The 15855-nt window shown below is 44.9% G+C and overlaps 1 protein-coding gene and 1 long non-coding RNA gene across 2 annotated transcripts; both read right to left on the bottom strand.

The window, feature by feature from the left end:
* Positions 1 to 170: 170 nt before the first annotated feature.
* LOC307072602 (germinal-center associated nuclear protein-like) lies at positions 171 to 6908 on the bottom strand. Its single transcript, XM_079731974.1, has 9 exons — positions 6711 to 6908; positions 6053 to 6105; positions 3921 to 4018; positions 3186 to 3576; positions 2387 to 2692; positions 2092 to 2221; positions 1626 to 1817; positions 1308 to 1458; positions 171 to 695 (listed from the first exon to the last, which is right to left on the bottom strand). The coding sequence occupies exons 3-9, from the start codon at positions 4011 to 4013 to the stop codon at positions 519 to 521; spliced, it is 1440 nt and encodes a 479-aa protein (XP_079588100.1). The 5' UTR covers positions 4014 to 4018; positions 6053 to 6105; positions 6711 to 6908; the 3' UTR covers positions 171 to 518.
* Positions 6909 to 7152: 244 nt separating this feature from the next.
* Positions 7153 to 15050, bottom strand: LOC307072611. The gene is made up of 3 exons (XR_013811685.1): positions 14675 to 15050; positions 14165 to 14296; positions 7153 to 7277 (listed from the first exon to the last, which is right to left on the bottom strand). It is a non-coding gene; the product is annotated as an uncharacterized lncRNA (long non-coding RNA).
* Positions 15051 to 15855: the final 805 nt, after the last annotated feature.

Genomic DNA, 15855 nt, shown 5'->3' with positions numbered 1-15855 from the left:
CAGAAAATAACCTCGGACCATGGCGTTTCATCACTGTGAAGAAGTGCACTAGCGATATCAACTCTCTCCAAGATGAGCAGAACTCAATTAAATAAAAAATCAAATACACTTGCATAAAAAATACGGTATTTATTATGACTGATAAGTACATGCTTAAAAAATAGCACACTTAAGTTCTTATTTCCTTCTAATTTGATACATCCAAGTCCAGAAAAACATGAAAAACACAAAAGCATATCCATACGTTGATAAAACATCTCTCAGAAAAGCATATTCTCATTTTATAGACAACGCCATGCAGAAAGCAGAAAGACAAAAATACATATATACACAAACAAAAACATTCAAAAGGTTTTACTAATTGTACAGAAATGAAAAATGGGAAGGAAAACACAGGCTATTGGTGGATATGTCTTCCTTCCATAAGACTATTAAGCTATTTTAAAACAAATGGCAGTTGGTGGTGGCAGAACACTAGCTGCTGGGTCACATGACATGAAGCAGTTTGGGTCATGTGATCAGTCGTCCACGATGCCCAGCATGCCGTCAAGCCTCAGCCTGCAGGCCAGCTCCTCCTCCTGGCTCCCTAGGATCTGGCGCTGGATGTCCCGGAGCCTCTGCGCCATGGTTACCGGGAAGGAACCGGTCTGGCCCGGTCCGTCGTCAAACGTACAGTCCTCCGAGGACTTTGCTTTCTAAAATGATATACAACAGATGCTGGTCACTATGACAATCACAATGATAAACTGTACAAATAACTTTATTTATTTGTAGGCTTTTTAGTGACTTTTCTTTTATCAAAAGCAACTTACAGTGAATCCAACATTTGTTTCCATACATGTCCTACAGGAGCAGTTAGGGGTTAAGGGCATTGTTGCTCTTGCTACAGGTAGACTGTGGACATTGGGGTTTGAACCCAGGACCTCTCGGCGAGGAGTCAAACATCCTAACACTAGACTAAAGTGTTTTTCAACCTGTAGTATGCGTACCATTACTGTAGGTGGTATGGGGATTTTATTATGGAATAGACACATTTAACTATTAATTAATTTTTAGGTTTTATGTTAATTGTGTTTCTGAATGAAAACCTGGCAGCCTGTTTGCTTTTTCCTTCCAATGTTCCCCACGTTACCATGTGTATTTATTTAAGAAGTGTATTTACCTACTTTTTACCGTTTGCATACGAGTTGGTACGCAAAATGCCTTGATGATGACTTGGTTTTGGAACCACTTCACCTGACTATCTCAACCCCATTAACGTGAGTTATTATTCAAATCACATTAAGATAAATGTAGGACCATCATACTTTTGTGAGTGGGGCTCTCGATGATCTGGCCTTGCTCGAGGGCACGGCGGGCGGGGATGCGGAGAGCAGCGTGGAGGAGGGTATGAACAGAGGCATGGACAGGCTCTCCGGGGGGTCGGAGGTCAACCAGCGCTTCAGCTGCTCAATGCTCCTGCAGACAGACAGACAGACAGACAGACAGACAGACAGAAAGGAGAGAGACAGACAGACAGATGCAGAGAAACAAAGAAATATTTAGATTTACAATGAAAGTTTGTCTTGACTCAAGATAGTAGTCATACAGAGGCCTAAATGGTAGGGTAGATGTAGGGTCCATACCTCTGGCTGTGGGCCTTCTCCTCCTCCAGGCCGCGGAGCACCAGTCCAGGCAGCAGCTCCTGGGCTGAGGAGGTGTGGGTGATGTCCAGGCTGGCGGTGGAGGAGAGGGCTGGCTGGGGCGCTGCCAGGCAGTCAAACAGCCTTTGTCTCAGGGACAGAGAGCTAGGGGCCCCCTCGCTGGCATCGCAGCCTCTGGTGGAAGGGAGAGGTGAAAACCAAACTGAAATATTAAATACGCTTGGCTAATCGGCGACCAAAATGTAGCCGATAATGTACGTCAGCCCAATGCTTTCAGAATATCATAGGAGAGCCACCAAGCAGATTATTTAACTATAAAAAAAACGAAAAGACAGAAAGTAGATGTGGTGCCTTTTGTAAAGTGTGTCCCCAGAAAGGTTGAAATAATCCAAACGCCGACCTAGAGAAATAAGCGTGGATAATGGGGTTGAACACGTGCTCCTCTCACCCTTCTGTATGCAGCCGTTTCTGCCGGTGTGTGAGTCGGACCGCCTGGCTCCACTCCTCAGGGGGATCGAAGTGCTTCAGGGACTCTGTGAGGAAGTACACCAGCACCTCCCCGTCCTCCGTCACCGCATCTGATCACACGCAAAACAAAAAACACACCCAGAAGCTAACATGAGAACGTGCGGCACTACATCAGTGAATAGAGCCCCATGATCTCAATGGAGTGCTTTCTTCTTAGGTCAACACATTCAGCGGATAGGGGTCGGACATTAGGGCTCAGACCAGGGGGATCGTACCCTGGCAGAGGGGCAGGTCGGGGCTGGGCCAGTCCTTCAGCCTGTGGTCGATGCACAGCACCAGCAGGTCGTCCCAGGGCACCTGGCTGTAGCCGGGCCCGTGGCGGTCGTCCCGCCCCCCCCAGGACACGCGACGGGGCGACGAGCGGCGGTGGCGGTGGGCGGCGGGGCCCGGGTGGTAGTGCTGCTGGCGGACCCTCTCTAGGAGGTTTTCCAGCCGGGACCCGAGGAGGGGCCGGCCGTGGGGGGTCCCGGGGATCTGGGAGGCGTAGCGGAGGACGGAGGACTGCAGCTGGGACCAGCCGGCTGTGGAATAAGGAATAAGATCAAGACGTACGTTAATAATCCAAGGTGGGAGGTGTGGGTGATTAATCAAATTTTGAACGCGATTTCGATTTTAGCGTCAAACGATCACAAAATTAACATAATCAGGTTTTTCGATTATTTCGTTTTGTTTTTTAGAAAGGGCAGGATACATATCTGTACATCATTTTAGATTGGAACATTTTCTTTTAGACCATTTTGTGTATTTTCTTAAGGCGAAATTACAAAGTTCTCAGTTGCATAGTTTTCTTTGGGAGAGGCATGATGAATAAGTGCAACATGCTTTCATACTCAAAAATAATCGTTTGAATAATCGTGATTTCAATATTGACCAAAATAAGCGTGATTATGATTTTTTCCATAATCGAGCAGCCCTAGTGGGTGTAACAGAGCAGGACAGTAGTAGAAATTGAACGCGTAATGTAATTTCATTGGACTAGATGCTATTTGGTGGAGCCTCTGCTTCAGTGCTCACCGGTAGAGGACGGCATGTCCCAGTCGGGGATGCTCAGGCCCAGCACCGCGCTGCGCAGCCAGGCCAGGTGCTGGGCCGAGTTCCAGCCCAGGTGGGGCACCAGGTGGCGGGAGTCCGGCAGGGAGAACTCCCCCGGGGGCCAGGAGAGGCCCAGCAGCTCCGGGGAGGACACTGCGTCTGCCAGGTGGGCCAGCACGGCGTTGTACAGGCAGACCACCGGCGCCGGGTCCAGGGAGGGCAGGCCGGCTGAGGCCCGCTCCCGGCGCTGGGCCTGCAGGCGGCCACTGAAGTGCTGGCTGAGGCCCGCCTCCACAAACTGGACCAACGTCTGGCAGGAGAGGGGGCGGGGCAGGGGGGCGCGGGCCAGGAGCCAGCGCATGGCCTGGGTCAGCTGGGCAGACGGGGGGTCACAGGGGGTTAGGGTTCAGGCGGGAAACTGTAGGGAAGTGCCCCCCCCCCCCCCCCTCCGAGAGGTGACATGGGTCTTGCATGTCTTATTCATTTAAGTAATTTATTGTCTAACATTCAAGAAAATGGATAATTTACGTTGACTAATTAATAGATAGAGCAAGGACAGTTTTTTTTTATTTAATTATGAATTACTATTGATATGTTTACCTAAAAATGGTTAAAAAAACAGCAAAGACCATAATGCTTTGCAAGGTAAAAGATCTTTCAACTATTCGAGGTAAACCATTGATTGTGCTGTGCCGCATGCAGGTGTGTGAGGGCTACCTGGTGGGAGGCCTGCATGTCGCTGGTGCTCTCCGGGATGTGGTAGAACATGTGTTCAGAGATCAGGCCCTCCTCGACCAGGGTCTGCAGCATCAGAGCTGAGGAAGAGACAACCCACAACAAGGTCAGGAGCCATTTACAGTCATTTATAGACCCAAAGACCTAAAGACCTTCTAATATAGGAGGGCATTTAGTTAGTTCTAGTTAGCATTATACTGATTTAGCTTTACTTGCATGTTCAGTTTTAGCCCTGTAATTTGAGATTTCATGAATGTTTTCATGAATGCTTTATAAATTGAAATAATAATTATTTCATCAAATAAGAAGGACTAAGGATATTTATTTAACCCCAAAAAAAGAATAACAAAAGTGGTGGAAGGACAGCTAGCTCTGACGTATAGAGCACCAACCCGTGGGAAAACACTGTCTGCGCTGCAGACGGCCAAGCCCAGATGGTGCAGTCCGGCCGGCCGCTGTCTGGAGGACCTGGACCCCCCCCCCTAACCCCCCACCCAATGTTTGGTTTAATAACAAACACGCAGTGCAGCTAACAAGACACACGCACTTTAATGTCATGCTCTTATTTCCCATCAATAATTATGTTAAATATGTAGGATAAAATGTTAGCTCCATATGTGTGCAGATCACTCCCTATATAAATGAGGATGTATAGAGGGAGAGGCATGTGGTTCAGGAGGTAGAGCAGAAGGCTGGTAACCGGATGGTTGCTAGTTATCTCCGGCTCCCCGGAGTGTCGTGGTGTCCCTGAGCAAGACACCTCACCCTAACAGCTCCCGATGAGCTGGCTGTCGCCCTGCGTGGTTGATTCTGCCGTCGGTGTGTGAATGTGTGCATGAATGGGGGAATGTGAGGCAATGTTGTAAAGCACTTTGAGTGGCCACTGGTTAGAAAAGCGCAATATAAATGCAGTCCAATTACCATTTATACATGCACATCCTTAACATCTGAGAATTGGAGTACAGCTTGGTCAGTGAAACCAATGTTAATTGATTTTCACTGCCTTACTATACGTGAGTCTTTCTAATGATAGGGTTTACCCATTAAACTGTATGCAGAGTCTTTTATAAGCTCTGATTTATCTTTTGGTCCAATAATGACGACATGTAGCCATTATCAGCTGATGACCCTAAGCCATACATTATAAATCCAGCCGTTTGTCATTTACAGATTTTGCCCCATAGTTCCCCCCTCTCTCCAATTGTCTCATGCACTTTGTCGTGTCAGCCTGTGTGCGTGTGTTTGTGTGCGCGTGTTTGTGTGTTTTTAAGGGGACATCAAGATAATATGTCCCCTTAGAAACCACCCCCCTCGTCAAGATAATAAAGTGCCCAGCACAAATTATTGTTGGATTTGCGCCAAGGGTGGAGCTTTTCTGTCCCCCCCCCCAACCTTAAGGACTCACACAGGCTCCTCGTCCATCATCCTCATCATCCTCATCATCCCCCTTCAATGTGTCAAAAGGCCAAAACATGCACACACATTCACCGTAAATAACCCTTTGCCATCAAATGCCCTTTCTTCTGACAATGTGCCTGAAAATAAAATATGAAGAATTGCGACCATAGTCAAGGTCACCCCAGCCAGGATGAGAAATTCTTCTTAAGATAAGCGGAAGAAGCTAAATATCCACTCTCATCTCGGGGACAGTGTATGCATGACACGTACAAACATAAGTACTAGAGAACACACATTTAACATTTACAGCACATTTCAGGCTCTGTGTCTTTGTATCAGAGCTATAGTTCTGCAGGGTTTTGCAGACCAAGACGCCTATTCAAATTCCGCTCAATCTGACAGTAAAGGGTTAGAAGAAAAAAATATATAGGAGAGTGTCAGCAACATGCTCCATAAACTGTCATCCCGTTTCAACCAATCGTTGCCGACCTCACAACTGGAGGGTAATAAACAACCAGTGGGAAAAGACATCCAGTACTATGCTGACACCCGCAGGCCAAAAAAGTTGTTACATGTAAAATAAGCATGAGTGTGAGCATGTTTTGGGTGTGAGCGATTCATAACCTGGACCTTCATAAGGTCCAGGTCATGAATCAAATTTTAAAGTATAAAAATATATGGTACAATTTGAGCAGCATATAATAGAAAATACTCACCCCACCCATGGTTATCCCATCAATAAGAGCAATATAGGGTTTCTTATACATTCCTGAGAAATAAAAAACACACTTAGCACACAGGATAATATAACAGACTTGAAGCCGATTCATTTTATTCAGGGTAATATCTAGCCTAAAAAGTTGTTTTTACACCAGATGCTTAATGAATAAAATATGCAAAATTGACGAAATTGTAGCATTTTCCAATAATAATTGCAGCAGCAAGAATGACAAAATGACCTTTTTACCAAAATATCCTATATTCAAAGGATTAAATTATAATGGCATTTTCTTTTTAATCCAAGATATAATACTGTAGCAAATGGCTGCTCGCAAAAGGGATTATGATGATCATTCTTTAATGCATCCATATTTAGGAGATGTTTTTGAGGTTCAACCCGAATACGATATAACTAATAGTTGGCTATCCCTCTCTTGAAGAAAGTTGGTATCCAAAACAAAACTGTTACGATACAGCTGCACACCTTCTTGTTATCAAGAGAAAGCTATATTTATGTCCTACATTGCAAGTAGGCATTGTACAGTCCCATTCAGCTCCATGATGTGTAATTATGTTAATGACGTGGGAAAACAACAGGTATTTGCGTTCAATGTAAAAGGACCTTTAGTATGTTCATAAGCAGGTGTCGGTTACCTATAGTGTTGTTCAGAACATACTCCTCATGGACGAAATCCTGTGCTAGAGGGTCTCCTGACTTTCCTGCTTCCGTGACCCCTGCAAAATGAAATAATAAGTTAGGAACGTAATGCGAGATCGATTTCAGAAATCCATGGCATGCGAGTAACACGAAATTAGTTCTGACACTTGACACTAGTTCTGACACTAATCCAAAACGATTTACAGTGCAATTCAGAGACATGTCATTTATGTGAAGTAGGGTTGAGAGGTATCTGGCTTTAAGTCAGCTACCAATTAGGATACAGCCATTGGGGATCGAACCCAGTGCACTGTTGGCTGGTAGTCTCTGATAACACCAAGGACATTACATCTGAGGTGGTTGACTGATGAATATATCTTGTATCAGTCTGTAATAAAACCAAAACATGTAATTAGACTATCCAATAGATTAGGATGGGTGCTGTGTGCGCGTGTGTGTGCATGTGCGTGTGTGTGACCTATGATGTCTCCGCCGGCGCAGAAGGCCCTTTCTCCGGCTCCTTTGATGATGACAATGTCCGTCTGCTCATCTGTCTCCCATTCCTACAACAACAGACAACAGTACTCATACTTCATATTGAACTACAACACAGAAGACACACGTCAACATAGAAATCGTACAATTTCAATTAAATTCAAAGAACTTTATTTTTCCCGTGAGGGAACAATAAAGTTGTGCCTGACCTCCTTTGTGGTCAGGCACATGCAAACAAGATATTCTTTAACAATAAATAGTTAGCCATCGTGTACGAGAATAAATAAATTCTTAAAAGCTAAAAAAGACCCTGTGGGTAGGGGTGGAGGTGTGGGTAGGGAGAATAGATTGTGAGTTGGTGGAAGGTGAATAGGTTGAAGTCTGAAGTGATGGGTTGGGTTGGGCGGTACGAGGGGGCTTACTGTTTATTCAACAGCCTGATGGATGCTGGAACAAAGGTGGACATGGCTCGTTTGGTTCTTAGGGGCAGGGAACGGGGTCTGCTTCCTGAAGGTAGCTGATGGTACTGGTTGTTAAGGTTATGGGTGGGGTCCGATATGATCCGTCTACTTTTCCTGATGGCCTGTTTTTCATACATGGCTGTGAGAGTGGTCTGTGGCTGTCCTATGATCTTCCCACTTATCTTTATGATCCTGTTACGGGGACATTTGTTCACCTCACTCAGGGAACGAAACCATGGCAGGATGCTGAAGGTGAGGGTGGATTGAATGATGCAGTTGTAAAATGACTGGAGTATTGACTTGTCGACTTGCAGCCGTCGTAGCTTCCGGAGAAAGTACAGGTGTTGTTGACATTTCTTGAAGATGCGGTCTGTATTACTTTTGAAGGTGAGCTTGAGGTCAATGATGGGACCGAGGTATTTGTACTCTTCCAGTCTCTCGATTATCCGGCCATCTAACTGAAGAGCAAGGGGGCTGGTGGAGGAGCGCCTGAAATCTATGACCATCTCTTTGGTTTTTGAGATGTTCACTGTGAGATTGTTATACCTGCACCAGAGAGAGAAGTCGTCCACCACAGACTGCAGTTGCTGCAATGAGTTGGTGGTATCCACGATGACTGTGTCGTCAGAGTATTTAATATATACCATGTCAGGATTTGTTGGCTTAGAGGGTCAAGAGGACTGGGGAGATCACAGATCCTTGAGGACATCCTGTGGAGATGGTTCTGACTGAGCTGCAGTGTAGGCCTGCACGATTCGGGGAAAAATATGAATCATGATGATTTTTTAGCTTAGAATTGATATCACGTTGCTCTGCCACAATTTTTTTCTCACGACAAAAAAAAAATGGCATTACCAAACTTTTTGGCACCTCTAGCACATTGCGTTTCATATGGCCCTTTATAACTGATTAAAGTGCAGTATCAAAAACGGATTGATTTATTTTGTACATATAGCAGCACATTGTCTTTAATTACATTTAGGGCATTTAGCAGACGCTTTTATCCACAGCGACTTACAATAAGTGCATTTGTTACAATAAGTACATTTGTCATAAGAAGTGAAACAATATATCGTTTTCGATACAGTAGAGATGTTCATAGAACCAAGTGCAAGTATTACAATCGCTAGGCTAACCCATTCCCCGTGTAAAGCAACGATAGCAGCTACTGTAGATGCTACACATCGGTAGGGAGTTCGTTCCACCACTGAGGTCCCAAAACAGAGAAAAGTTGTGACTTCGCTGATCGACCTTTGCTTGCTCTTAGCGATGGCGGTACCAGACGTCCAGCTGAGGTAGTTGAGCGGAGGGATCGAGCTGGGGAGTGTGGCTTTACTAATGCTTGGAGGTAGGCAGGGGCAGTTCCATCGACTGCCTTGTATGCCAGTACCATCATCTTGAATCTGATGCGAGCTATTACAGGGAGCCAGTGGAGGTCTCGGAAGAGGGGGGCCACATGTGAGAACTTTGGTAGGTTGAACACGAGGCGTGCTGCCGCATTCTCGATGCGCTGCAAGGGTTTAATCGCAGAGGCAGGGAGTCCAGCCAGGAGCGAGTTGCAGTAGTCGAGGCGGGAGATGACCAGTGATTGGACTAGAAGCTGAGCTGCTTCCCTTGTGAGGAAGGGCCGGATCCTGCGGATGTTGTAAAGTGCAAATCTGCAGGATCGGGCCACCGCAGTGATGTTTGCGGTGCAGCATAACTGATTGTCCAACACTACACCAAGGTTTTGGGCAGTTGGAGAAGGAGATACAGTGATGTTCTCAACAGTGACCAGTAAGTCCAAGTGTGGGCAATCTTTCCCTGGTATTAGGAGGAGCTCAGTCTTGTTGAGGTTAAGCCTCAGGTGATGGGCAGTTGTCCAGGTGCTGACTTCTGCCAGACATTCAGATATGCGTGTTGCAATCAGGGCTTTGTCAGATGAGGGAAAGGAAAGAAATAGCTAAGTGCCGTCAGCATAGCAGTGATAGGAAAAGCCGTGGGATGTAATTACAGAGCCCAGAGATCTGGTGTAGAGGGAGAACAGAAGAGGCCCCAGTACAGAGCCTTGAGGAACACCTGTATCAAGCGTGCAAGGTTTGGACAAGGAGCCATTCCATGTTACCTGATAAGTGCAATTCATCAGGTAGGATGTGAACCAGGAAAGGGCAGGTTCAGCTATGCCAAGTTCGGCGAGAGTGCCGAGGAGGATCTGGTGGTTCACAGTGTCAAATGCTGCAGACAGGTCAAGGAGATGAGAACCGATGAGAGGGATGAGGCTCTGGCCGCACGGAGGGACTCAGTCATCGCGAGGAGAGCCGTCTCACTGGAGTGTGCTTTTTTCAAGCCTGACTGGTGAGGGTCAAGCAGGTTGTTAGATGAGAGATAGGAGGACAGTTGGTTAGCGACGGCACGTTCCAATGTTTTAGAGAGGAATGAAAGAAGAGATACCGGTCTGTAATTCTGGATGTCAGTGGTATCAAGGGTTGGTTTTTTGAGGAGGCTTTATTCTGGCAGTCTTGAAAGACGTTGGAACAATGCCAGACGTGGGGGAGGAGTTAATAAGTGCGGTGAGAAATGGCAGGATGTCTTTTGACACAGCCTGGAGGAGGGAGGAAGGGATAGTGTCCAGGGGGCAGGTGGTGGCATGGTTAGATGTTATAATTCTGTTGACCTCGTCTGAGGTGAGAGGGATGAATTGGGTAAAGGCAGAGGTGGGGGTGGAGGGAGGGAGGATGGTGGCAGTGATAAAAGAGGAGCTAATGTCCTTTACTTTCTGGGTAAAGTAGGTAACAAAGTCATCAGCAGTGAGGCAGGAAGGAGGAGGAGGGGAGCAGGGTCCAAAACTAACACTCGCCACTCGCCAATTACGAGTAGATTTTGTCTCTGGCTGGTAAATGTTTAAGACCACTCGCCACTCTGGCGAGTTATTATTTTTTTTACCGGCGAAAATTTAATTTTTCGTTACTGGAGGAGAACGACGCTGGTATCTGCTAGTTTCCTGACAGAGTAATGTGTCTTTTCAGCAGAGACGATCTTTTGGCACGTAAGCGCGTGATGCCACCATTCAGCGTACCCATTGGTGTTGTTTGGCGCGCCCAGTAGAACTGCTAGTTTCCTGACAGAGTAACGTGTCTTTCCAGCAGAGTTCTCCAAGTACGTCTCGCTGTGGCCTGCGGGAAGGCGGGGCGTGACATCACGCCCCGCCCACATCACGGGCGAGTGCATTCTGGGATTGTTTGCGCCCGAATATATTAATAATATTTTAACGGTAAATTACGTAAATATATATATATATATATATATATATATATATAAATAAAACGGGTGGCATAAATCAAGCGATCTGATTGGTTCCTAACTGTTGTATATTGAGCGTATAGTTGTCTGAACTGAGTGAAGTGAGTTGTCGTTCTGAGTTATCAATATTATGGCTTCGTTCGCTCGTTATCAAATGGAAACCATCCATCGTAACGTTACAACTTACTCCCTGTGATAAAATAATGTATAGACTGTGTGCTAGACCGATCTAACGGGGTCATCCCTATGTTCCCCGCTTTGTATGTGACCGCTGTTTTTCGTAGGTGGAATCCGGAAGAATGAATATTAGGGTTACGGTTATGGTTTTACATGAATTTAAAAAAAAGAACTTTCACTTAAGTCATGTCTTTGAATACTTTGTCCACCACTGGTCAGATATTCATGTTTATACAGGGCTGTTGCAGTCTGGTTGAGCTAAAATCAGAAACAGTGATTCATATTTTAACATACATTGCTACTAGTATTAGTGCATAAACTATTAAAATATTGATTGAGAATCGCATATTAGACCCAAATGACATGTTAAATAATACTGATAGCAATTCACAACACTTAAAAGCAATTTTTATTTGGTTGGCTGGTAAAATATCTGCCTGGCTGGTAAGTGAAAAAGTTAGTTTTGGACCCTGGAGGGGAGGGAGGGTTGAGGAGGGAAGAGAACAAGGAAAACAGTTTCCTGGGGTTTGAGGCGGAGGAGTTAATTTTGGTCCGGTAGAAGGCAGATTTGGCTGTTGACACAGTGGAGGTGAAATCAGAGAGAAGAGATAGTGAGATAGATCATTAGGACAGTCTGATCTCTTCCATTTCCTCTCAGCTGCCCGCAACTCTGCTCTATGGGTCCGCAGAGATTCAGACAGCCAAGGAGGGGGGGTGAAGATCGCGCCGGTCTAGAGTGGAAGGGACAGAGGGAGTCCAAAGAGGAGGAGAGGGAGGATAGCAGAGTGTCAGAGGATTCCTCTGTGGATAGTTGAGAGAATTGTTCAATAGAAGGTAGTGAAGACAGAACAGTTGAGGCAAACGTAGAGGAAGAGAGAGTTTTGAGGTTGCGGCGGGTGGTGACAATGTGGGGACTAGAGAGGAGGGGGGAGAGGACTTTAAGGGAAGAGAAAAAGCAACAAAGTGATGGTCAGATACGGGGAGTGGGGTAACAGAGAGAGCAGAGGTGCCACAGGACCTTTTGAATATCAGGTCAAGCTGGTTCCCTGCTCTGTGTGTGGGAGGAGAAGGGGATAGTGTTAAGTCAAAGGTGGCAAAAAAGTTGGTTAATTCAGGTGAGTGCAACTTCTCTGGCAGGATGTTAAAGTCGCCAAGTATAACGAGTGGTGTGCCATTTTCAGAAAAGCAGCTGAGAAGGGCATCCATTTCGTCATAGAAGTCACGAAGGGGACCAGGGGGATGGTAGATTACCACAATGAAGAGCTTGATAGGAAGGGTGACAGTGACAGCGTGGAGTTCAAATGCAGATCTGGCCAAGTGTTCTAGTGGAAGGACCTGATAGGACCACATCGGAGAGATGAGGAGTCCGGTCCCTCCTCCTCGCCCCGAAGGTCTAGGGGTGTGTGAGAATGAGTAAACAGTGGAAAGGGCAGCAGGAGTGGCAGAGTTCTCTGGAGTGATCCAGCTCTCTGTCAGGGCCAGGAAATGGAGGGTATTGAGGGACGCGTAGGCCGAAATAGAGTCTGCCTTTTTGACCGCTGACTGGCAATTCCAGAGTCCTCCCATCACTTCAAGGTCAGTGGTGGCGAGGGTGGGGAAATGGCATAGATTGGATGGGTTACGACGCCGAGCAGAGGATCTATTGTGGCGTCGTCTATGAGTACAGAGATTCTAACGATAATTGAAGTACGACACATAACTACAGTACAGTGGCCTCTAAGGTCTTCCTCGAGGGACTCCCACAGATAGACTCCCTTAGTCTTTGTTTCCCGGGACTCCCACAGAGAGACTCCCTTAGTCTTTGTTTCCCGGGACTCCCACAGAGAGACTCCCTTAGTCTTTGTTTCCCGGGTCCTTCGTTTACTGGGTCCTGACGCTACTAACACTTAGCCTTTAAATGCACATGGTAGCTCAGGCAGCCTTAGCTCCGCCCAGTCAATCAAGCCTATTGTTCACACCTTGTGACCGAAACTAGACTCAACGACCTTACTATCAACAACAACACAGCAAAAACCAACACTGCAGAAACTAGGGTTAAAGTTAGTACAACCAATTGCAATGCCAAACACTATAATTCTTAGCTTCAAGACTCACCACAGCTAGCTATGAGACGACCTTCTTAAAGACAAAATGTGATGTAACTGAGTTTGTCAGCTTCCTAACTTTGCTAAATAGGCAGCCTTAGCTCCGCCCAGTCAATCAAGCCTATTGTTCACACCTTGTGACCGAAACTAGACTCAACAACTTTACTATCACTACTACTACTGTCTTTGAAGGTATAGTGTTTTCTTCACAAAATGTGATGTATTCTGTAGCTACATCTGTGGCTTCCTCCAGACTGTCAGCTTGAGTGAAAACCTGCCAAGATTCAGTACATGAGCTGTCCCATTGCTTTACCGTTTTCTTTAACACACCCTCCCGTTGTAACCTGGTTTTGTAGGCAGGTATAAGGTGTATTACATTGTGATCAGCAGTGCTCAATGATGGTTTTTGCCTTGCTTTGTAGGTGTTTTTCACATTACCACAACAAAGATCAAGAGTATTTTTGCCCCTGGTGGCACATTTAACATACTGCTGGAATGTTGGTACTGATTTAGTCAGTCTGCAGGAATTAAAATCCCCCATAATAAATACAGATGAATCTGGATTATCTGTTTCTATGCGCTGAGCGTAGTTTGTGATTATCTCTCGCTGCGTGTGCGTCATTGCCAGAGGGTGGGACATAAACAGCTATCACTGTCACTTGGCCAAACTCTCGGGGGAGGCATCTCGGTCTAAAAGACACACATAATAGTTCCACGTCTGGTGTGCAGCATGTTTCTCTGATGCTGGCCGATCTACTCCATGCTTTATTTCCATATACACACAGACCACAGGGGTGGCTATAACAAACACACCATGGCCAGATTACTATTATTGTGCAGTACAATAATTAATTCAAACATGTTCATCAGCGCTTGTCAGAAAGCTTGTTTCAACAGCTCTGGCTACAGACGCACATTATGTACTGCAGGATTTGAACTTTGACTTCTATATACCTTGAGCTGGGGGTAGGGCAGGCGGGTCATGGTCAGGTTGAGGGCATTCAGGGCCTTGGGTCGGTTCAGGGTGATCACTCCCGCACGGCCCACCTTCTCCAGCAGAACCTCTGGGGCCGAAGCACTCGACATCTGCTCCATAATAGAGTCCACACAGCAAAGGTTAAATTATATGGAGGAGAGATCAGAGAATGACTGCATTTAAATCTGATGGGAAGGTAAAACTTAAGTAGATACAAACATTTCTCATTTGCCCATTTCAAAAATTACAATAAAACGTAAATTGCTCATTTTACAACACTGCTGAACATTGCATTTAAATTATTCTAAATAAAAGTAAAAGAAATTAAGTAACCTTGTGGCTTTTCTTGTGTTATAAAGCACTAACACTCAATTACCTCCCTCACAAGCACCCTTGCCTTGATTACAGTGAACAATAAACAAATGTAGGTCAAAGGTGAATATCATCTCAATCACTGGAGAAAGAGCAAAAAAAAAAGGTACACTTACCATGTGTGCTTGTAATCTTTGTAGTCCACAGATGGACCTCAATCTAAAGAAATACATGATAAAAATAACTATCTGGAGAACATAAAGCCAAATTATCTTAATGTATAGAATTGTATAATTGTGAGTATTATATTTCTTGGCAGCAATAGAAATGACTGAGAAGAAGCATTGTTGCATTGAGTCAAGTCATCAATAGCACTCCAATAATGTGTTACATAGCTGTATGTTTAGTGAAACGTCTATTATAAGATTATTACTACTAACAATTTACAGTCCCTATCAACCTTCAAAAAGAGAGACCACCTATCTCATTTTAAACTTCATGTAGCCTTGAAGCTTAGCTTAGCATTGGCATGCATAGAAGAGAAATGCATGAAAAACGTTCGATACCAAGTGAAACTAAACATAACTGTAAGCGGTATATATGATTGGTGGCATCATGCTTGTATTCGAATTTATGACTTGATTACTTGTTGTTCTGCTGTCTCGCAGATACAGTCACTTCCTGAAACACTCGCTTCTGATTGGCTATTGCAAACATCAACGATGAGGGGCGTGTGAACAATCGAGCAAATAAGAATCGAGCCTGGAGTACGGCCATGTGCACACTGCCATCTATCGAAGAGAGGAGGGACTTCTTACATTATTGTCTTCCTAGTTTAAACTAACCTGTTACAGTTGTTCTCTATATTGTTGGTGTTGTTTTAAGCAAGGACTGGTGTACACCTAAGTATACTTAGGTGTAGGAATAGGAATTTAAACTTTATCTATAGAGAGTAATAATAAAATAACAGAAAGTTGCATTTATATATGGCACCTTAATCCAGAATTGCCAGTTCAAAGTGCTTTACAGAGCTACATTGAAATATGTATAATATAATAAATATATTATACATATTTAATATAATAAATATGAAATATGTCCATATATAATGTCATGATTAACATTCTAGACGACAATTCAGCTTTGAGTGATTAGTATGCAGAGCATTTTTTTTTCTATATCAGATAAAATAATTGGAAACTTTCTTGTCTGGCCTCGAGTAGGCATACACGACTGAGACATCTCTTGCGTAGAAGACAATTCAGTCTTGTTCCATTTGTCACTTGGCTGACCAGTAACTGATACAAATCTATAACTGGACCTGACAAAAGCTGGAGGCTTTGTTGGGTTCTGGCTT

The sequence above is a fragment of the Pollachius pollachius genome (assembly GCF_949987615.1).
Source record: "Pollachius pollachius genome assembly, chromosome: 3".
Taxonomy (NCBI): Eukaryota; Metazoa; Chordata; class Actinopteri; order Gadiformes; family Gadidae; genus Pollachius; species Pollachius pollachius.
Note: the sequence above shows the minus strand (reverse complement) of the source record. Positions and strands in the feature narration are given on the sequence as shown.